The sequence below is a fragment of the Rhinopithecus roxellana genome, chromosome 19 (genome assembly GCF_007565055.1).
Source record: "Rhinopithecus roxellana isolate Shanxi Qingling chromosome 19, ASM756505v1, whole genome shotgun sequence".
In the NCBI taxonomy this organism is placed as follows: domain Eukaryota; kingdom Metazoa; phylum Chordata; class Mammalia; order Primates; family Cercopithecidae; genus Rhinopithecus; species Rhinopithecus roxellana.
The window spans coordinates 56,931,292-56,954,702 of record NC_044567.1 but is presented as its reverse complement, the minus strand read 5'-3'; the positions used below and the strand labels follow the sequence as shown (position 1 = coordinate 56,954,702).

At 53.6% G+C, this 23,411-nt stretch overlaps 2 protein-coding genes across 11 annotated transcripts in view; both read right to left on the bottom strand.

The window, feature by feature from the left end:
• Window positions 1–3,685: 3,685 nt before the first annotated feature.
• LOC115894748 lies at window positions 3,686–6,782 on the bottom strand. The gene is made up of 3 exons (XM_030922714.1): window positions 5,245–6,782; window positions 4,898–5,172; window positions 3,686–4,237 (listed from the first exon to the last, which is right to left on the bottom strand). The coding sequence occupies exons 1-3, from the start codon at window positions 5,845–5,847 to the stop codon at window positions 4,180–4,182; spliced, it is 936 nt and encodes a 311-aa protein (XP_030778574.1). The 5' UTR covers window positions 5,848–6,782; the 3' UTR covers window positions 3,686–4,179.
• A 12,431-nt stretch (window positions 6,783–19,213) lies between these two features.
• Window positions 19,214–23,411, bottom strand: part of RPH3AL (rabphilin 3A like (without C2 domains)) — a 182,688-nt gene continuing 178,490 nt past the window's right edge. For all 10 annotated transcript variants that reach the window (XM_030922716.1, XM_030922719.1, XM_010373476.2 and 7 more), the window contains 2 exons: window positions 22,385–22,531; window positions 19,214–20,662 (listed from right to left, as the gene is read on the bottom strand). In XM_030922716.1, coding sequence (XP_030778576.1) covers window positions 20,628–20,662; window positions 22,385–22,531 — 182 coding nt within the window. In that variant the 3' untranslated portion in view covers window positions 19,214–20,627. The remainder of the gene's footprint in view (window positions 20,663–22,384; window positions 22,532–23,411) is intronic.

The window sequence follows — 23,411 nt, the reverse complement described above, 5'->3', positions numbered from 1 at the left end:
CAGGCTGCTCTCAAACTACTGGGCTAGAGTCATCCTCCCCCGTTAGCCTCCGAAAATGCTGGGATTACAGGTGGGAGCCACCATTCCCAGCCTGAGATTTTTGAACTCATAAGATTGTGAACGATAGCACATAAAACTGCATAAAACACAATTGCCTCAAATGATTAGTTACAAAGAGACATCAGCATAATCACCACCCAAGTCACGAAGCAAGAAGCTGCCAGCCTTCCCCACCCCAGCATGGGTTTCTCCCATTAGGCACCTCTCCCTGCCCCCATGATTATTTATTTTTTAGAGATGGAGACTTGCTATATTGCCCAGACAGGACTTGAACTCCTGGACACAAACGATCCTCCTGCCTTAGCCTCCCGAGTAGCTGAGACCGCAGGGCCACACCATTGTGCCTGGCTTTGCCTTTTTATATTGTGACTTTACGTGACACCATTGCACATGGTGCTTTCCTGGTCTTTTAAAAATATAAATACAATAAAACATTACAGATAAAAATTCCCTTCTTGTGTCTCAACCCCACCCCAGGGAGCAAGCATAATTATGAAATCTACATATATCATTCCAGGCTGCATTTGATATTTTTACTACATATATTTGTATTAGAGAAGTATTGTTTTACATAGTTTAAAACTTTTCATAAATGACAACAATAGTGTGCATATTATTCTGCAAGTTGCTTTTTCACTAACTCTAAGTGCTTTTTAAAAAACAGCTTTATGGAGGCATAATTTATACACCATAAAATTCAACCATTTCAAGTGCACAATTTAATGATTTTTAGTAAATTTAAAGAGTTGTGCAATCACCAGCACAATCCAATTTTAGAATATATCCATCCCTCCTAAAAACTCTAAATAGGCTGGGCATGGTGGCTCATGCCTGTAATCCCAGTGCTTTGGGAAGGCAGGATGAAAGGATTTTGAGAGTCCAGGAGTTCCAGACCAGCCTGGGCAACATAGTGAGATCCTGTCTCTACAAAACATTTTTTTTTAAACATTACCTGGACACAGTGGCTGCACCTGCAGTTCCAGCTACTTGGGAGGCTGAGGTGGGAGGATTGCTTGAGCCCAGGAGTTCCAGCACGTAGTGAGTTAGGATCTCACCGCTGCACTCCGGCTTTGGGCGACAGAGCAAGATCCTGTCTCTAAAAAGAAAAAAAGTCTAAATGCTTTTTTGCTTTCTCTCTTTTTTTTCCTCAGTGCTTTTGATACACATTTTAATAACTGCCCCTTATAAAGCTCCTGCTATGTGCCAAGAACTGCTGTGAAGTGTTAAATACGCCACCACATTCACTCCTCATAGCACCTCCACAAGTGACGGTCTTCGGGATGACATGGAGGCACAGAGGGGGCAACAAACTGTCCACGGCCACCCTGTTAGAAACTCACAGAACAGGCTGCAAACCCAGTCTGACCCCAGAGTCAGCCCTTAGCCACCCACTACACAGCCACCCACTCTGCATTCATGCACTCTTACTGTCGTGTGCTATGTCAGGCAAATGTTTTTATCCCACGGTATGAATGAGAAACCGAGGCTTGGAGGGGTTAAGTGACTTGCTCAGTATCACTGGACAGAGAATAACAGAGCTGGGGTTTGAATCTAGGTCTACGTGACTTCAAGCTTGCTGGCGCTTTGCTGGTCTCCTCAGCTGCCTTTCCTTTTTTTCATTACAGTAAAGGAATAAAAGACAGAAAAGAGGAGGATGGGTGGAAAGCGGGAGAGAGAGACGTCAGAAAAAGCTTTTTTTTTTTTTTTTTTTTTTTTTTTTTTTAAGACAGAGTCAGGCTCTGTCGCCCAGGCTGGAGTGCAGTGGTGCGATCTCGGCTCACTGCAACCTCCGCCTCCTGGGTTCAAGTGATTCTCCTGCCTCAGCCTCCTGAGTAGCTGGGATTACAGGCGCCCGCCATCATGCCCAGCTAATTGTTTGTATTTTTAGCAGAGACAGGGTTTCTCCGTGTTGGCCAGGCTGGTCTCAAATTCCTGACCTCAAGTGATCCACCGTCCCAGCCTCCCAAAGTGCTGGGATTACAGGCATGAGACACCGCACCCAGCCAGAACAAACTTTTGAATTCTTTTATGCTCAGCCTATATCCACAGATACTTACATACATACATGTGCAACACAGGATCTCTGAACACCACCTCTAGTCAGTTGAGTGTATGCACAGCTCTGTATGTGTAGGCTGCACATGTGTGTGCACACACATGCATATGTGTACTCGACCACATATGTGTTCACACACCATTCCAGATGCACACCCACACAGGTGTACACACCCTAATAGGCACACCCACACAGGCACACATGTACACACAGATGCTCATGTGCACATGCACACACACACAGCTGTACACACACACAAAGCTGTAGACACCCACAGTTGTACACACAGCTGTACATGCACTCACACAGCTGTACATACACACAAAGCTGTACACGCACACACTGTACACACACAGCTGTACACACAGCTGTACACTCACACAACTGTACACACACACAGCTGTACACAAACAGCTGTACACACAACTGTACATGCAGTTGTACACACACAGCTGTACACGCACTCACAGCTGTACACACACTCAAATGACTAGAATTGGTGTTCACAGATCCTGTGTTACTCAGGGTGAGAAGAATGTCAGTATGTGTGCTCATGCGTGTGTGTACGTGTGCGCGTGTGTGTGTGGTGGGAGATGGGAGTTCAGTCTTCCAGGGTCCCCTGGTGGCCCATCTGTCAGGGTCCGGATCTCAGAAATGCTGCATCGGGGCAGACCCCTTCTCCAAAAGGCACTCTCAGCCAGGAGGGCCCCATGCTCCACCACCCTCTCTTTGTGCTCCCAAGTGCCTGCTGAGGTCCTTAGATAAAATTTCAGGACCTGGAAGACGGAGCTGGGCAAGATCTCTGGGGATTGCCCGGCCCCGTGCGGCCAGGAGTCGAATCCTCCACGTCTCTTCTCCCTGGCCTGGGTGCTTCCATCACCAAAGCTCCTTTCTGCCACCCAACTCCTCCGAGTCTACACAGACCTGCAAGGGCCTGTAGGAGCCACATCCAACGAGCAAGCACAAGCAGCAGCCAGTGAGCAGACACGAGTGCCAGAGAGGGGGCCTCACCCTACGTCCACGAGCAGGGCACGGCAACCACTGCCATTTTACAGACGGGGAAACTGAGGCATGGAGGCCTTCTGCAGGACCCCGTGGCTGGAGATGGACTCCAAATTCAAACCCAGATTCAAACCCAGGCTGTGTGTCTGCACAACTTGGACTGCACAATCAGCACAGAGAACACTCGAACCCGAACCCAGCTCATGCAACACAGCGCGATCCCGACCCCGGAACCCAGGAGTCCTCGGCGGGACCCCAACCCCGGAACCCAGGCGTCCTCAGCGGGATCCCGACCCTGGAACCTCCAAGCTCTGTCCATCCTCTCAGACGTCCTTCAGCACACTGGTCCATGCAGAATATCTATGCACCTGTCCCTCCATCCATCTGTCCAAAGCTCCATCAGTCTGTCCATGTCCTGTTCACAGCAGGATCCCCACCCTGGAACCCAGGCGTTCTAGGATCCGGCCTCCAAGTGTTGGTCCTACCCTGGTGGTTTACAGAAGCTGAGAAGCTGACAGCTTTTCTCACCCGTGACAAAATAAGAAAAGCAGAGGGTAATGTGGGAAGTTTTTCAGAAAGTTAAATCCCTTTAATTAAAACAAAACAAAACAGCCTTTTTGTTGACTTTCCCCTTTGTTTTCTAAAATAAGGGTGATCTTATCCAATGGTTATTATTTTATATTCTTAATTTAGCAAGATAAAAATGTGAGCAGCTGCACGCCAGCCCCCAAATGCAGGGGAGGTTTTTGTGGTTTTCAGACTGTCTCAGGTTCGAGCCTCCTTGCGGCAACCCCCCTTCCATCCACCTTAGCCTGGAACGGAGACTTGTTTTTCTTCTGTATCTGTCCTTCCCAGGTTTCATATTTGTATTTTCCAAAACAATCTAGTTGAAGAAATCCGATTCAGTATGTTTGAAACCTTTATACTACCAGCTCAAACTCTGGATTGAGTTAACAACAAAAGAGAGGAAAACTCTTTTTCTTATTCAGCAGTCAAACTTCAAGGCAACTTCAGCCCTGGGAACTCAGCCAGTTGCTGGGAAGTAAAGGAATCAAAGGCTTTTAAACAGTGAAAAATGTCTTTAGAATAGAGCTCGGCTCGGAGACAGCTTTGGCCTTCCTGCAAATTAAGAATAATGATTTGGTGAGCTTGTTTATCTCCCCTCCACCAGCAAGGCTTGGTCTCCCCAGGGGTAACCAGCAGCAGATTCAAGAGGAAGCTGGGAGGGCTGTCTGGGGCTGGAGAAGGAAGCAGCTCCAATAGGCTGGGGTCAGGCAGTGTGGGGGCAAAGAGGTCTCCTCACTTCCACAGCACCCTGAGTCATCAGAGTTTACAAGACACTTCTACGTTGATCTGGAAAAAGGAGGCGCTCCTGGTACATCTTAGAAAGATTTCCATAAAACGGGCTAAAAAGCAATCATAAAACCACAACAAAACACAAACAGGCAAGAGACAAACTCCCGTAATCCGGAAGCCTCGGAGAGAGCAGAGGGTGCACGGCTGGGAGGTCGGAGTCAGACTGGACCCTCTGCAGAATGAGCAGTGGTGTGGCCTCACCTCTGCAGCTGTTCCTCTGACACGGGCCTGGTTCCCTAGATAACTGCATCTCACGGCAGTTCCCACCACGCCCTGCTGCAGCTCGCACCTGAGAGCTCTCTGACCCCGGGAGTGGGCAGCTGCCATTTACTGCTGCACCGTCCTGACCATGTGCCCCACATTATTTCATGCAGCCCTCACTACTGCTGTGTCCAGGAGGCTCAGAGAGGTCAAGTTCCTTACCTAAGGTCACACAGCTGGCATGTGCCAGAGCTGGGACGAGAGCATGCATTGGTGCGACTCCAGATGTTGGCTTTCGGCCTCGAGTCTCCAGCCTCTTCAGCTGGCTGGTGGCAGGTCCTGGGCCTCCAGGGAGGATGCGCCTGCTCGTGGCCGGTGGTGGGCCCAGCCCGGGATTGACCTCGCACCGTCTCTCGCCCCTGGAGCTGCGCTGACAGCGGCAGGCAGAGGGACTTCCTTTCTCTTTCCCTCCAGTTTCCACCACGATCACGGTGTTCCTGGAGTCAGGCAGGGTATGAGGAAAATTGCCCTTTCCCTGGAATAATTTATCGTCTTGTTATTTCCGTTACCTGACCCTGTTGAAGCCTCTTCCGTGCTGAGCTGTTTGAATTTCCAGCTTGGAAATCCCCAAGCTGGGAGGGAATTGCTGTTTCCTGACCGAGGAGCAGACAGGAAGGTGCTGCCTGCAGGCCTGGCCGAGGGTCAGGGCGGGGCGTGTGGGACAGGGACACAGTGGGGAGGGGGCTGAGGACACAAAGCAGGCAGCATTTGTGATTCTTCTGAATCCAGAGCGGGGTGTGTGGTGAAAGTCCACAGGGCTCTGCTGGGCTGACACGTGGGAAGGGTGGCAGAGGGAGACCGCGACCTACAGCCAGGGGGTGGTCTGAGGAAGGCGAAGGCATTGGTAGGAATGAGGAGGGGCTACGGAAAGCAAGGGGACTCTTGGGCCAGGCTCTGCACCAGGGCCCGGAGTAAGGCTGTTGAGGGTGTTGGTTTCGGTTTAAAGGCGCCTCAGGAGACCACGTGACAAGCACAGCGCTGAAGAGCACGGGCCTCGGGCTCAAGTCCTCACTCTGCCACTCGCTGGTGGTGTGGTCGTGTGCACATTGATGGACTTCTCTCAGCCTCAGTTTCCTCCTCTGTGAAGCGGAGGGCACGGTGTCCACCCCCATGATTCCTTTAATGCGAGAGCTGACTGAGAAGTGTGTAGAGACCTAGTCTGGCCTCCAGCCGGGGCCCATGTGACCCAGGTGGTGGCTGTTTACGGTGATCAACTCTCCCCAGTTTGCTGGAAACTTTCCTGGCTTCAGCCCCGAAAGTCCCGCACCTGGTGAAACCCGCTGGTCCTGGAAAACCTGGGTGGCTGCACGCTCTGCCTGTGGTCACCTGCTTCTCAGCTGCATAAAAAGTGCCAGGTCACGTCTGTGTCCTGCGGAAGGCCGCAAAGCCCTTGCTGAGGTTTCTATAACATCGCCTGTGGCTCTGAGCTCTACTTTGGCTGAGTTATTTCAGTGTTGAGGTGGATACGTGTCCTTGCACATTTCTGAACCACAGAGACTCAGATGTGACACTCCGCCCCTGTTCCCCCATAAATCCACAGGCACAAGGCATCTGGGTGTGTGGGAGACACTGCAGACGTTTGGGGTGGGGATGGAGGCACTGAGATCACTGTAGTGCAAACAGCATCAAACGGAACATGACATACAAGTCCTTTGGCCGCCCCATGAAAGTGGGGGGAACGCAGGGGTGGAAGGGAGCGTCACTCAGGGACCTCCTGCCTCAACTCCTCGCTCTGACCTCTGTGCTTTCCTCTAAATTGTGTTCGTTTCTAATGTCTCTTTTGTGGCCTTGGCCCCTGGTTGAAATGTGCCTTTAAAATGGCTAATTAGAAAGGAGCTTTTTCCTAAACGAAGACACTTGCTCTCCAAGAGGAGCTGCTCCCTCCCCAGCTGCGCAGAAAACAGCAGATGTGCTCCACCTGCCACAATGCTGTTATCGGTTCAGAGTTGGAAGGCCCTGCGAGCTGGGGACGGCCACACCTGTGGCTGCTCCGGGCCCTGCAGGTCACCGTCCCTGGCTGTATTAGTCCTTTCTTGCACTGCTATAAAGAAGCACCCAAGGCTGGGTAATTTATAAAGAAAAGCAATGTAATTGGCTCACGGTCCCTCAGGCTGTACAGGAAGCTCGATGTTGGCCTGTACTCAGCTTCTGAGGAGGCCTCAGGAAACTTACAATCATGGCAGAAGGCAAAGGGGGAGCAGGCACGCCACGCGGTCAGAGCAGCAGCAAGAGACTGAGGCAGGAGGCGCTACACGCTTGTAAACGGCCGAGCTGGTGAGAACTCGCGAGGTGGATGGTGCTAAACCAGTCACGAGAAAACCGCCAACACTGAGGGCTACACCTGACCGTGACACATGGGTGGGGCACAGATCCAAGCCACATCAGCAGCTCCTTCAGAGGGAGGTGGCTCCGGACCCCAGTTCAGAGTCTGGCTGATGTGCTCTCCCGGGTGTGCCTGGCACAGCTCTCAGGTTCTGCAGGAGCTGCTGGGCTTGGATGAAGGGCTCTCCCCCAGTTTGAGGAGGCTGGCGACCTGGCCTGGTCTCACCCCATAGCCTAGGGGCCCCCAGCCGCCGCCACGCCACGCCACGCCCCCCGGCGGCTGAGATGCTGCAAAGTCACAGACTTTCAGGGCCAAGAGACCCCGGAGTGCATCTGACTCAATCTTGGATTTAGCAGGGAATCTGAGGCCCACATTGGCACAAGTGACCTGTCTGCACTTACACACTCTGGAGGCGCAGAGCAGAGGAGAGTGGTGCTGTGGCCTAGCTGCGTGAGTTAGTTTAAAACACAGTCATGCATTGTATAACGAAGTTTGTCAGTGACAGGCTGTATATCCAGCGGTGGTCCCATAAGATTACAAAGGAGCTGAAAATTCCCATTGCCTAGTGATGTTGCAGCTCTTATGTCACGGTGCAACACGTTATCCCTTGTTTGTGGTGATGCTGGTGTAAACAAACCTACTACACTGCCAGTCACATAAGAGTGGACAGTAATGTCCTAGGCCCTCACACTCACCACACACTGACTCTCCCACAGCGACTCCAGTCCTGCAAGCTCCGTTCACGGTAAGTGCTCTACACACCTGTGCCATTTTAAAATATCTTTTATTCGTGTTTTTACTGTACCTTTTCTATGATTAGCTACACACATAATTCCACTGTGTTGCAGTTGCTGCAGTATTCAGTACAGTCACGTGCTGTACAGGTTTGTAACCCAAGAGCCACAGGCTCTCCCCCATAGCCTAGGTGTGCTGTAGGCTCTGCCATTTAGATTTACGTCCGTGCCCTCTATGATGTCTGCACAACGATGAAATCGCCTGATGACACATTTCTTGGAAGGATCCCCGTCGTATCCTGGTTGTTAGGTGACACATGCCTGTACTTCTGTGTGAATGAGTGTGAGTGAGATCTAACCTGCACACACATTAATGGCTGGCTAATTAACATGTCAAGTAAATCAGTTAATCCTCATCTGTAAAAACACTTTAGGGTTGTCTTATTAGCACAAGGAATGTGGCAGTGATTTTTCTTTCATTTATTTCCTTTTTTTGAATAGGGTCTCATTTTGTTACCCAGGCTGAGTGCAGTGGCGAGATCATGGCTCACTGCATCCCCCCAACTTCTGTGCTCAAGCAATCCTCCTGCCTCAGCCTCCCAAGTAGCTGGGACTACAGCTGTAGTGATTTTGATGGGGGGGAATTCGTTGGGGGTCACTGAGGCAGGCTGGAGCACACAGACCTAGGCTCCGCACAAGGGCCCTCTGAGGCACACAGACCAGGCTGGGCACACAGACCAGGGCTCCGCACAAGGGCCCTGGCACCTTTCACAGCCCCACTCCGCTTCGCCAGTGGCCTGGCATGGAGAGTGAGCCAGCCTGGGCAGGTGCTGGCCTGGGCAGTGAGTGGACAGTTAGAGGCTGGCAGGCCAGAGCTGCTCCTCCCTCCCTGGGTGGTGGCTGCTCTGAGGCCTGCAGGCCTGGCCTGGTCCCCAGGCAGGGCACTAACTGAGGCCCAGAAGACCGAGTCCCCAGCGGCTGGCGAGGCTTCAAGAGGTGCTCTGCCCAGGATTCCTGTGGCAACTTTGAATTCAGCGCCCCTGGCCGAGGACCCACAGCTTGTGGGAACTGTGGGTTGGGGCTCCTGATCTGCGGGCCCCTCCCTAGGGATGCAGAGCACACAGGCCCTGGGCCTGCAGTATTTCCATCCATCCACACATCCTTCGTCCCATCAGGACAGCGGTCCATCCTCTGCTCACGGGTCCATCCTCTCAGACGTCCTTCAGCACACTGGTCCCTGCAGAATATCTATGCACCTGTCTCTCCATCCGTCTGTCCAGTGCTCCATTAGTCTGTCCATCATCCATCCTCCCATCTATCCCCCAGCCACCCACCCACCCCCACCATCCCCCACTCAATCGTCATCCATCCAACCACCCCCGATGCCCCCACTCACCCTTCCCCAACCCATCCATCCACTAACCCATCCCCCACCCATCCTTCCCCCACTCCCCACTCAAACATTGCCCTACCCATCCCCCACTCCTCCACTCACTCACCCATCCATCTCCTCACCCGTCCCTTACTCATCCATCCCTCCATCCATCCCCTCACTCATCTGCCGTCCACCCATCCCCCAACCTTCCTCACCCCTCCACCACCCACTGACCCACCCCCTACCCCTCCATCTGTCCATGCATCCATGTGTCCATTGATCCAGCAATATTTCTTGACAGCTAACCAGGGACCCAAAGGTGAATAAGCCTTGACTTCTGCCTTCAGGAGCCGGGCTCTAGGGACCCAGCCTTGCCACACCGCTCTGGAAGCAGAGCCTGGGAAGGAGGTGCAGCGACTGATCTGGGCAGGTCCCTGCTTTGGGGGCAGGGATGACACGGCCCAGCTTTTGGTTCCCTTTTCCCCATGAAAGACCCTGGGCCGAGGTGGAGGCGATGGCAGATGGGAAGGAGGGAGGGGTACAGTCAGACTTAAAATGTCTCCAAAGAGCAGCCGCTGAGAGGCAGAGGGTGAGCACGCTGAATTATCTTCTGGTAATTGGCACTGAAGAAGCTGCAGACATCCTGGGGTCTGCATCAAAGGCTCAGAGCTTCGGCCCGTCTTGGTGGAGACTGGGGGCACCTTTTCGGGGGCTCCCAAGGCTCTCTGAGCTCCCACCTCCTCCTCCCGCCTGTCTGCTCTCTGCGGTACTGTGGGGTTGGGAGAGGCACGCTCTGCTGTGCTTTCTGCACAAGACAGCCCCAGGGGTGGCGCCGGGCGCTGCAGGTCAGAGCCCTGACCGTTTGCAGAGGAAAGGAAAGGGACAGGAAACTGGAGCATCAAGGCCCTGCTCTGCAGGGGACGCCAGGACTTAGCCGTGGCAGGGGCTCTGCCAATGCTCTTCACACATGGCCTGGCGAGGCCCTTCTCCTCACATGCTCCGGGCAATGCTAGCGCCAGGTTTTCCTTTGGTCTCATCCCTCCCCTGTGCAGAAGAGCATTTGCTGGCACTTGGATGAGCAATTTAAACTCACAGGCCCTCCGCATATATTTGAAACAGGGTCTTGCTCTGTCAATCAGGCTGAAATGCAGGTACACAGTCTCAGCTCACTGCAGCCTCCAACTCTTGGGCTCAAGTGATCCTCCCTTCTCAGCCTCCTGTGTAGCTGGTACTATGGAGTGCAGTGGCACAGTCACAGCTCACTGCAGCCTCCAACTCTTGGGCTCAAGTGATCCTCCCTTCTCAGCCTCCTGGGTAGCTGGTACTACAGGCATGCACCACCATGTCTGGCTATCTTTTTATTTTTGTGGAGATGGCATCTCCCCACATTGCCCAGGCTGGTCTCGAACTCCTGGGCTCAGGTGATACTCCTGCCTTGGCCTCCCAAAGTGCTGCGATTACAGGCAAGAGCCATTGCACCTGGCCTCCTCCGTATTCTGTAAACAGGTGAACCTCTCTGTGTCTGTACATACTAGTGTATGCACACGTGTGTGTGCGTCTGTGGGCCGCCCATCTCCCCTGGCGAGGGCCGCTTCTGCCTAGTACCTCCAACACCTGGGCCCTCCAGCTGGTCACCCTATGTAGGAGGCTTCTCTCCCCACTGGAGAACACATTGAGGGACTATCTCATCTCACAGACGGGGAGTGACAAACACGGAGGGCTCGAGGCAGGGCCAGGATGTGAACCTGTGTCCCAGATGCCCGGTCAGGCACTCCTGCCACCTCCCCAGGCGTCCCCTCTGCAGAGAGTCAGAGGACTCATCCCGTTCGGCCTGGACTGTTGATCTAGCTGCACTTACAGAGTCCGTGCCCAGAAAGACAGCCAGGCCAGGCAGGACCGCTCTACAATCACAGGGCCTGGTGCAAAATGAAAACGGGGGCACCCTTATTCAACGTAACGAAGCATTTCCAGATGGCGACAGCAGATCACTGAGCCGAGCCCAGGGCCCTGCCTGCTTGCCCAGGGTGCATGCCCATGCAGCCAGCATCACGGGAACAGCTGAAGCTCCTGGGGCAGGGGATGGTGCTGGGGGCCAGTGAAGGGCTCAGGAGGATGGCATCCTGTGTTCAAATGAAAGGCAGACCTTTGTGTATCGCTGGTGGGAGTGTGAAGTGGTACAGTCTCAGTGGACGATGGTCCTAAAAACAACTCAACCTAGAATTACCATATGATCCAACAATTCCTCTTAGGTTTTTCTTTTTTTAAAGACAAGTTCTGACTCTGTCACTCAGGCTAGAGTACAGTGGCATGATCATGGTTCACTGCAGCCTTGACCTCCCAGGCTCAAGCTATCCTCCTACCTCAGCTTTCCTGGTAGCTTGAACTACAGGTGTGGGCCACTGTGCCTGGCTAATTTTTTGGTATATTTTGTAGGGATGGGGTCTTGCCACATTGCCCAGGCTGGTGTCGAACTCCTGGGCTCAAGCCATCCACCTGCATCAGTCTCCAAAAGTGCTGGGATTACAGACGTGAGCCACTGTGCCCGGCCCACTCTTGGGTATTTACCCAAAAGAACTGGAAGAAGAGACTCAAACAGGTATCTGTACACCTGTGTTCACAGCAGCCTTAGTCACAGCAGCCAAAAGGCGGAACCAACCCAAGTGTCCATCGGCAGACGATGGATATACACACGTATCATTCAGCCATAACATGGAATAAAAATCGGACAGGTGCTCCAACAGGAATGGGCCTTGAAAACATGATGTTAAGTGAAAGATGCCAGACACAAAAGGACAAATACATGATTCCACTTATATGAGGAAGCCAGGGTAGTCAGTGATAGAGACAGAAAGTGGAAGGGTGGTTCCTGGGGCTGGGGGAGGCGAAACGGGGAGTTGTTTATGGTATCATGGGAAAGTTCTGGAAATGTTTGATGGTCATGGTTACGCACTGCTGTGAATGTACTTCATGCCACTGAACTCTACACTTACATTCTACGTAATTTTGCTGGAATTTTTAAAAAGGGGAGGCAGGTGCTTGTGGGAAGATGAGACAACTGTGGGAGCCTGTGAGCGGTGCTGGGGGCCCGAGGGATCAGCTCCCCTTCTTGGAGTTCAGGCGCCACGTTCCATGGCCCGGCTCCCACAGCCATCCTTGAGGTTGAAGGTCAGCCTAGAGACAGGCCCTGGCCTTCAAAGGCCCTGAGAGCCCCCTTGATCCATGGAAGCTGCTGGAAACCCTCCCAGCCAAAGCCACCCCTGCACCTGCAAGGGCGGCTGCTTCAGTGAACCCACCCCCAAGTGCCCAGGAAGGAAGGCTGAGCTCCGAACCTGGGGCTCACAGCCAGGTGGGGCCATAGACACCAGACAGTTTCCGGAACGGGGGCAGAATCTCTGCACTGACTGAGACTCACTCTCATTTGTTACATCAGCACTGGGAAAATACCCCAGCGGGACAAGGGGCTGACGTTCCCCCATTCACCAAGACGTTTCCATCTGTGCTGCCGACACCTGCATCCTCTGCCCTTGGAACCCCAACTTTCTTCATATCAAACCCTGGCCTTGCAGTGCAGCCTGCGGGGCGTGGTCTTTGGCATCTGACCACCCCGATTCCAAGTCGGGCCCTCTTGGCCTCTCTGGGCCTCAGTTTCCTCCTCTGTAAAGTGGGAGCATAAACGTCCCTGACTCCTAGGCGGGCGGGGATCTCCCCAAAGCTCACGCAGGTGCCTGACTGCACAAACGGTGGCCACGATGGTGACGGTCACCCCGCACAGCAAGATGCCTCCTCCCTCCCTGGCCGTGGCTCCGTGGAACGGAGGCTCTGTTTGTCCTCAGCACAGTCAGTTGGTGAGAGGAGGTGGGGGCCGCGGCGAGGGAAGTGGGGAAGCCAGGGAGGTCATGGCCTGGAGTCCTGATGGGCCTCCCTCCCTGAGCCAGGCAGCTTCCTTCTCCTCAGCCCGCTGCGCCCGGCCCGGCAGAACAGGCCGCTGCCACCACCGGTTCACCGAGAGGCGGGATCAGGCGGGACAGATACCGCCGACTTTTGAGAACCCTGAGAAGCAAGGGCAGAAAGTGGGCGTTCTGTCATGTGGGAAATGTGCCAGCCCCCGTTTTGGGGTGGAAATCCTCCCTGTGCACCAGGGTCGAGCATCCGCTTGGGGCCGTGCATCTGTCGGGGTGGGACGCGGCCGCGGGGCTGTGAGGGCTGCGTGTTCTCTGCCAGCTGGATCCTCGTCCCCTGCCCTGGTCGTCTGCCAAGGTCCGTGTATCTTCTGCCCCGGCTGGTGCGGGTGTAGGGATGGCCGCCCCAGGAGTCACAGGTGAGCTGGTTCCGATGGGAACCTCAGCAGCACCTGGGAACTGAAATACGCCTTATCGGCCCCACGCAGGCTCTGAATCAGAAACTCTGAGGTAGGACCAGCGTCCTGTGTTCTAACAAGTCCCCGGAGTGGTTCGGATGCAACAGGAGGGCGGGGCCATGTCTGTTTTGTCCACTACCAAACCCAGGGCCTAGAACACTGCACCTGCACAAGCAGCTGCCCAGTTCATGCTCCACGGAGGAATGAATGTTGATTAGCACCATTATTCCAAAGCACTAAAGGGAGGAGCGTGAAGGTTTACTGTGCCCCGGGTACCAGGCGGCCACCCTGCTCACGTTCTTACGGCATCTCGATCACTCCTGAGGCACTCACTCCTCACTGAATTCTACCGGAGGAACAGCTGGTAGCTGTTGACATGCTGGTCACTGAGGTGGGAGCTGTGCTGGGGTCTCACGTTTTAAATGTCCACAGTCATCCTGAGAAGGAAGTGTTATCCCCATTCCACAGATGAGAGGACAGGGGTACAGGAACGCACCCATAGTTTCAGGCACTAAGTAGCAGATCTGGGATTTGAAACCAGCGTCCAGAGTTCATGAGCTCTCCACTCGCTGCCTCTTTTAGAAGCCACTTGTGTTATCTGGTATTTAGGATGAATCTGGTCCCTTCTGTGCGCCCTGATTTTTACGGACGTCACAGAACACCTTCCACCTTCTACCAGGAAAGGCTCCGTTCTGAAAGCTAATTTGTAAGTTGGTTGCTTGGGACTAAGAAAGCAGTTTTGTGAAGAAAGGATTTCTTGGTTCCCAGGCCATCTGCATCCCAGCTCGGCTCCGAGCTGCCACTTCCACACCGACGTTGTCGTACCGAATGCCTTTCAGGAAACACATGTGGAATCCACCCTGGGAGTGCAGGGACTGGGTCTGGCCCAGTCATGGGGGGCTGAGTGTGGGGCTGAGTGTGGGGCTCACCTGCATCAGGTCTGAGAGGGCTTCGGTCCCACACAGGCGTGGGTAGTGCACCTGCATTTTAGAACTGCGGGCAGAGGCCCGAGCCACTGCAAGGCTGGTGTTCCCAGGTCGGGTGTGGACCTAGGGGCTGCGGGGCAGCCCACAGGCTGTCTTTTCTCTGCCAGGCAGGTGTTCACTTGCTCATCTGCTATGGCCTTGGGGCTCTCACTGCCCCACCCCCCTGCCCTGTGAGTTTGTCAGCAGTTTGGCGTGTATTTTTCCATAAAAATTCATTGTTGTAAATGAAATAGAGTATATTGTTTTAAAAGGGTAACTGTCCTGCAAAGTTTATAGCATAACGCAGGAATCCCCTGCTCACCTCGAGTCAGTCACCTTAGAACTCCTTTAGTTCCTCAGTATCTAAAACCTCATGCACATTCTGTCCTGATTTTATAATTTTACAGAGCATTATGTATTATAAAATGTCATGATGTAGCTCTCATATAGGATCTCCCTGACACACAAATGCTTCTTGTAGACCCTTGTGCACCTCCTCTGTCCTCACCTGGGCTAGTTGACCTTGGCCTCTAGACCAGCCACCCAGCTCCACCCTGAGGATTCTCTCTTGTCTCTCTTGGTTTTCTCCCTTGTTTGGTTGGAGCACATCCTACAGTAGCTGCCTGAGAAAGAGGGCAAGGGAGGTGATATTTTTCAAGAACTCACATGTCTGAACATATCTTCATTCTACCTGCACACTTCACTAAGTTCTAGCTGGATAGAAAAGTCAAATTAGAAATTGTTTCCCATCAGAATTCAGAAGATCTTGTTTCACTGTGCTCTGACTTCAAATTTTGCTTTGAGAATTTCAGTGGCATTTGAATTCCTGATCCTTTGTATGCGACTTTTTTTCTCTCTCTCTCTCTTTGGAAGGCTTTGGAATATTTTCCGATTATCCTGGTGTCCTGAGATTTCATAATAAGGTTTGGTATAGCTCCTTAATTTACTTTAAAATATTTCTGACATATAAAAAATACAAATCTAGGCCGGGCGCAATGGCTCACTCCTGTAATCCCAGCACTTTGGGAGGCTGAGACAGGTGGATCACAAGGTCAGGAGTTCAAGACCATCCTGGCCAACATGGTGAAACCCCGTCTCTACTAAAAATACAAAAATTAGCTGGGTGTGGTGGCGGGCGCCTGTAGTCCCAGCTACTCGGGAGGCTGAGGCAGGAGAATTGCTTGAACCCAGGAGGCGGAGGTTGCAGTGAGCCGAGATCGCACCACTGCACTCCAGCCTGGGAGACAGAGCAAGACTCCATCTCAAAAAAAAAAAAAAAAATCTATAATAAGCATATAAATACACAATATGAAGTAAAATATAAATATTATAAACCGATCTACCTATCACTGAGCTTAATAAAACATTAAGAATCCTCTTTAATTGTATTTCTCCTCTCCCCAAGATGTGTCCCGAGTCTGTTATCCTTCCTGCTTCTGAATCCGCTTGCTGTGTAAAATATATTTTAACATATAACGTTCTTGCATGTTTGTGAAATCTCCACATAGATGGTGTCATGTATTTTTCTGCCACCTGCCTGTTTGTCAGCATTACTGGTGAGATGCACATACTCTGAGTGTGGTGACTCAGTTTCACCACTGCATAATATTCTATTGTCTGCATATATCACAATTTACGTATCTACTCTTCTGTTGAAGCCTTTTTGGTTGTTTCTAAATCTGAACTGTAAATATTCTGTGCACGTCTCCTGGAGCCCATGGAGACGAGTTTCTGGAGGGCAACGGTCCTGAGGCCTCCCAGCACGTTGGAGTCCTCTGGAGAGCTTTATAAATCCCAATGCCGGCCAAGGATACATTCAAAATCAAGTAAACCCAAATCTCTAGTGGTGGGTCTGCCATGAGTGCTTTTAAAGCTCCCCAGGTGATTCCAGTGAGCAGCCAAGGGGAACCACCACTGCCCTGGACCAGCGCTCCAGTGCTGCTCTGGGTCCAGCGCTCCAGTGCTACTCCAGGACCAAAGTTCCAGCGCTCCTCCGGGACCAGCACTCCAGCACTCCTCCGGAACCAGCGCGCCAGTACTACTCCAGGACCAATGTTCCAGCACTCCTCTGGGACCAGCGCTCCAGTGCTACTCCGGGACCAGCGCTCCAACGCTCCTCCGGGACCAGCGCTCCAGTACTACTCCGGGACCAGCGCTCCAACACTCCTCCGGGACCAGCGCTCCAGTGCTACTCCGGGACCAGCGCTCCAACGCTCCTCCGGGACCAGCGCTCCAGTGCTACTCCGGGACCAGCGCTCCAACGCTCCTCCGGGACCAGCGCTCCAGTGCTACTCCCGGACCAGCGCTCCAACGCTCCTCCGGGACCAGCGCTCCAGTGCTACTCCGGGACCAGCGCTCCAGTGCTACTCCCGGACCAGCGCTCCAACGCTCCTCCGGGACCAGTGCTCCAGTGCTACTCCGGGACCAGCGCTCCAGCGCTCCTCCGGGACCAGTGCTCCAGTGCTACTCCGGGACCAGCGCTCCAGCGCTCCTCCGGGACCAGCACTCCAGCACTCCTCCGGGACCAGCACTCCAGCACTCCTCCGGGACCAGTGCTCCAGTGCTACTCCAGGACCAATGTTCCAGCACTCCTCTGGGACCAGTGCTCCAGTGCTCCTCCGGGACCAGTGCTCCAGTGCTACTCCGGGACCAATGTTCCAGCACTCCTCTGGGACCAGCGCTCCAGTGCTCCTCCGGGACCAGCGCTCCAGTGCTCCTCCGGGACCAGCGCTCCAGTGCTCCTCCGGGACCAGCGCTCCAATGCTACTCAAGGTGTGGCCCTTCAATCATGTGTCACCTACAAGCCTGTTAGATGTGCGCACTCGGGTCCCACCCCAGAGCTGGCGAGTGAGCATCTGTGTTTCAGCAAGACCTCAGGGACGGCTGCAAGCTGCGCCCACCTTCGCCTACTGGGCATCACCAAACTGCTGCTCGGGATGGTGGCCGGGGCCACACCGGTATGGAGGCTTCGTGTCCCTGTGCTGAGCACTTGCAGGGCTCTCTGTGGAAACCCATTCCCTTCAGTCCTGGGAAGTATTCTGTGTCATTTCTTAAACAATCTCCTCTCCTGTTTTCTGTTTCTCGGGTTGAAGCTCCTGTTTGATGGATCTTCTGTGTTAAGCTGGTCTTGTTGTTTTTCAGTATTCTTGACTTGTCCCTCTTTTTGCGTTTATGCATTTTACCCTCGGAGATTTCTCTTCTCTTCCATCCCTTCTCGTGCATTTTAAATTCCTGCTATTATATTTTTAATGTTCAAGAATTTTAACACTGCCTTTAAAAAAATAACATTCTTTTCTCTTTGAATAGGTGCAATACTTCAGGGGATTTTCCTCTGACTCCTTTTTTCTGTGTACTGGAGTCTCTGTATTTTCAGTTATTGAATTTCATCAGACATCAGATGCCCTTGGCTGTCCCCACTATAAGTGAAACACAGCAAAGCTACTAGGCAGCACTGAACATGTGGGTGAGGCTTGTGGACTGGAGATCTCACAGTGGACTGGGCAGAGACCCACTGATTGGGGAACCCCCAGTGTCAGGATTTGTCCATCTGTTCTCTTTGATCAGTTTTCCAGAGAGAAATTCAATAATGTCCTGCCAGCCGGGAGCAGAAACTCACGCCTGTAATCCCAGCACTTTGGGAGGCCGAGGCGGGTGGATCACAAGGTCAGGAGTTTGAGACCGGCCTGACCAACATGCAGAAACCCCATCTCTACTAAAAATACAAAATTAGCTGGACGTGGTGGTGGGCACTTGTAGTCCCAGCTACTCGGGAGGCTGAGGCAGGGGAATCGCGTGAACCCGGGAGGCGGAGGTTGCAGTGAGCCGAGATCGTGCCATGGCACTGCAGCCTGGGCAACAAGAGCAAAACTCTGTCTCAAAATGATAAATGTCCTGCCTTGGGAGTGGATGGATGTTGACTAGGCCTGGCTTTTATCAGCCTCCATCACGGATTTTAATGGGGGATTCGGGCTTCTCCATTTACATGCTGATTTCAGTAAGGCACCTTGCCCCAGCCTTTGACTACCCTTGGGGTCCCCAATCCAGAATCTTTTCAGATCACCCTTGGCCGGCAGTAAACCTGTCTCCTACCATGGTCAGAGAAGGGCAGTCACCAGGCCGAGAGAGGGGACCTGCAGATGGAAATACTTCTTTCAGTCAAGACAATCCTCAGACCCACCCTGAACTTCCACCTGCGGGACACCTGGCCCCTCCAAGTTCTGTGCATTTGGGCGATTCTGCAGAGTAAATGGGTTTGTTTGTGCTTGTTCGTGCTTCTGGCTTCCTTCTTTGTAGATATTTTGGGGTTGACGCTAAGCAAATCTTACTGTTACGGCTTCCAGAGCTCTTCAGATATCTGTCACTCGCTGTCATCTTCTCTCTGTTCTTTTTGTCTTCGTGGTTTATGCCATTTTCATTCCTTTATGTCATTCTAGTGGGGTTTTGAGGGACAGAGGAAAATATGAACATATTCAGAGCACCATATGTAACCAGAAGTGCGTGTCCACTTAAAAGACACTTTAACGTACGTACATGTATGTTTGTAGAACTCATTCTGATTATTTGTGTGTACATGGCCTGATCGGTTCAGCATCACATGTGTGAGCTGCATGAACACACAGATCTGGCCCCTCCTTTCACAGCGGCTTAGGAAACGTTCCAGCAAGTCAAGGCACCACAGTTTTTCCACTGATGCATCTCAGAAACACAGGCAATCATGGTCTTTTGATCAACACAGTGGCTCAATGCAAATGTTAATCTTCATTGTTTTAATTCTGAAGCATAACGTGCCACAGGGAAAGTGAATTTCCTTACTATTTGCCAGCAGCTAGGACAAAAAGTGAATGGTGGGGACCCAGGAGCTCCCAGTTTGGAGAGGAGGCCCTTCCAGACCCAGGGACCCAGGGTTTGGGGCAGGAGACAGGAAGGATGGGAGGGTGTGAACACCGACCAACACACACATACACACACACACGTACGTTCTCTCTCTTCAGGGAAGGGTTTTCCAGAAGCATTTGCCCATACTCTGAATGAAGTATTTTCATGCCAAGCCAAAACTCCTGAAGAGAAGTGAATTCATGGCGGAGGGAGCCACGTGCCCTGGCCAGGGATGCACCTGAAGGCTGCTCTTCAGTGAGTGAGTTCACAGCGTCCACCAGAGCTTCCCAGCTCCTCAAGCTGAAGACAGGCTGAGCAAAAACCAGGCAGGCCGTGAGGGGAGTCAAAGAAACCTAACAGGACCGGGCGTGGTGACTCACACCTGTAATCCCAGCACGTTCGGAGGCCGAGGCGGGTGGATCGCTTGAGACCAGGAGTTCAAGACCAGCCTGGCCAACATGGAGAAACCCCATCTCTTCTAAAAATACAAAAATTAACTGGGTGTGGTGGAGGGCACCTGTCATCCCAGCTACTTGGGAGGCCGAGGTGAGAGAATCACTTGAGCCTGGGATGCGGAGGTTGCAGTGAACCTAGATTGCGCCACTGCACTCCAGCCTGGGTAACAGAGCGAGACTCTGTCTCAACAACAAACAAACATACAAAAACCAAAGAAACCCGAGCCAGGTTTCGCCTGCGGTCCTGGGCCAGCCCATGGGAGGGGCCACTGCTCCTGCCTCCCAGAGCTAGAGGGAGAGGCAGAGGGTGGGTGAATCTCATGCTCACTGCTCTGGTTCCAGTGGTCACCTCTAAGGGACCACACACAGCTTCAGAGGCCGTGCCCTGGGGTTTCATCTTCCATTAATACAGCAACGAGAAAGCCCGGCCAGGCAGCCCCTCGGACACGGCACGTGGGAACCCCCAGCCCAACCCAAGACACACCCAAACTTAAAATCATCACAAGGTAGGTTGGGGGTGTGGGAGGGGAGGGTAATAAATAAGGTCAGGGGCTGAGGGCAGTGGCTGGAGGGGGTGGCGGATGCAGACTGCTCCCCAGAGAGAAGGGGCACAGAAAGGCACCGGGTGGGGGAGGCAGACCGCTCCCAACACTGGTTTGTTGAGTCATGGCCAACAGGGTGGCTGGCGAGGGCACAAGGACTGGTTGGGGGAGCCGGGCAAGGTCTGGCAGGAATCCTCCACAGAGAAGTCTGTTCCAGGCACCAAACGCCTCAGCCCAGGCAGCCAGAGGGGCCTGCTGGAGCCGCGTCAGCACTGGGGGCTCGTCCAGGTGTGTCTTTTACCTTTGGAGGAGAGAAGAGGCCACCGCAGGGTGAGCAGGGGTGGAGTCGCTCCCGCCCCAGTGACAGCTCGGCCTTTGGGAATGAGATTGAGGGGCTAGTGGGGAAGGCAAGCTTCTGCTGACAGCACCCGTGCCTGAGCCCGAACTCGAGACCAGCGCCGCTCTGCTCTGCTGTGTGATGGCAGGAAAGTCACCTGCCCCTCTGGGCTTCAGGCCCCCTCCTAACCCAGGTGATCAACATGGCGACCTCAGGATGCCGGAAGGAGCTAATGGGCAGGGAGATAGAAAATCCTCCTCCAAGCCCATCCTTCCCACGTTGTTTCTTAAGCCCAGAAAACCTCTCTCTGTGCTGGGCCACACGGCTTCCCCCTTTATTACCGGACATTTACTGAGGACCTCCTAGGGGAAGGCCGTCCACATGACACTGACTTTTCTCTCCCCAGAACCCTTCCGAAGGACACTGTACTGATAACAGAACTGGGCGCAGAGATTAAACCTAAGGGTGAACCGTATTGAACTACTGATATTTCACGTTTTTGAACCAGAAAAACGCAATTTCAATTGGGCGCGGTGGCTCTTACCTGTAATCCCAACACTTTGGGAGGCCAAGGTGGGAGGACTGTTTGAGCCCGGGAGTTCAAGACCAGCCTGGGCAACATAGGGAGACCCCATCCCTTTGAAAAATACAAAACAGTTAGCCGGGCCTGGAGGCACTTGCCAACAGTCCTAGCTACTTGGCAGGCTGAGGCAGGAGGACCTCTGGAGCACAGCAGGTCGAGGCTGCAGTGAACTATGGTCACACCAGTGCACTCCAGCCTGGGCAACAGCATGAGATCCTGTCTCAAAAAAAATTTTAAAAATGCAATTTCATATGGTTCAACCTGGGGAGTCTGCTCAAGGTCACGTGGCTGTGGGTGGCAGGGCTGGGACAAGAACTCAGGGCTGCCGATTCCACACTGTCCTCTGTGGAGGACCTCCAGGAGGCTCGAGGGAGGGGGCAGGGTCCGCTCTGCAGCCACAGATGCCTCCCGGATGCTCTGCAGCTCCTGGGGAACCATCAAGTGGGGAAGGAGAGGGGTGGGGCAGGTGCTCCTGCGGGGGGCTGCCAGTGCCCTCCACACCCCGGGGACAGAGATCAGCTGCCGCCCTGGTGCACGCGTGGACCCATGAATCCTCCGGCCAGGGAGGGGCCCAACCTGCCCGGAACTTCCTTCTTGAAGGAGACAGGGCTGATCCTGCACCTGCGCAGTTCTCTCCGGCTTTAGTTTAAGAAGTCTCCCACCCCCACCACAGGATGCTCCTGGGCCAGCCAGGACTGGGTCCAGAGGCACAGGGCAGGGTGGGAGCCCACGATTCTCCCCGCACTCTCTCTGTGCCTTCGTTTCTACACCCATCCAATGGGGACAATAAGCCTCCCAGCCACTCTGCCAACACAATGGAAGTTTGGCCCAGAGGAGCTGGCACGTTTTATAAAGCGGAGGATGGTAACCACTGCTGTAATTAGTGAGAGTGGCTAGGGATGGTTACCATTCTCATTCTGGGTCCCTCTCTCTGTTCCTTGCAGGCAGGGACGGGGTCTGGCTCACCTGGTTCCCCGCACGGTGCTTGGTAAACATGCAGAATTGAAAATGTCACCAACCAGCCTCCAGTTGGGAAGGAGTGAGTGACAGAGGACGCGGCCGCGGGGGCAGGAGAGGGGAGAAGACAGCAGCTGGGTACTCACCGCGGCCCTTCAGGTCGGCCTGGGGTAGGGCCCCCCGCTGCGGGTCGGCAGAGCCTGTCCCCATCTCACTGGCCAGGCTGCTCTGGCTCCCGGAGAGGTGGCCCAGCGGGTGCGTGAGCCCCATCCTGGGGGCCTCCACACTGCCACCTGTGGGAGATCAAGTGTGGGCCCTGCGGATCTCAAACTGAGACAGGGTGATCTCAGTCCAGTTCCTCGTTTGGAACTGTGGTGGGTCTCTGTGGGATGTCTGCCCCCCACCCCACCCAAACGGCTGCCAGGCTCTGGCATGGCCCCACCCTCTGACCGCTGCTGTTGGATCCAAGAACAGGCCTGCAGGTCGTTTCGCTAAGTCACACGTCACCAACTTGAAAATCCACAATGATCACGGAATGGGGGTGGGGGTGGGGTGGGGGATATGTATTTCGGTTAACCTAGTAAGACAGAGATGTTGACTGCTGCCTTAACTCACTAACGGGTCTTCACTCGAACATGGTTTCTGGTCCTGGCCTGGCCAAGAGAGCAGACGTGGAGCCTGCTGCTTTGCTGACCGTTTCCCGTCTCCCAGTCCTGCTTGGTTAGAGCTGAGCGTGGGTGTGGAGCGAGGGCACAAGGGCCCGCGGTGGGAGGCGGAGGGGAGTATAAAGCCTGCCATGGAAACCGAGGCCGGCAGGTACGTTTCCTTTATACTCGTCTAAATCTCTAGACTCTTCAGCCTGAGGGGCCTAGGAAGTCACTGGTGCGGCGACCGTTTTCATCTCTTGCACCATCTCTACCCACTGATATGGGCCATTTAGAAAACTGCACTGAGGAGGATTCGGAAGGCACATCAGGGCTCTGTGGAAAGAGTATCAGGAGCACCTAGTAATGTCTGCCATGGTCACGGGAGTGGGGGGTGGTGGTACGTGTGCCAGGCCTTTGCCGGCTCTGATTTAGCTCAAACTTCCATTCCCAACCCAGTCTTGGTCCCAAGACAGGACCCCCAAGGCATTTCATTCCTATTTGGGGCAGTTATTACAGAACCCTTTTT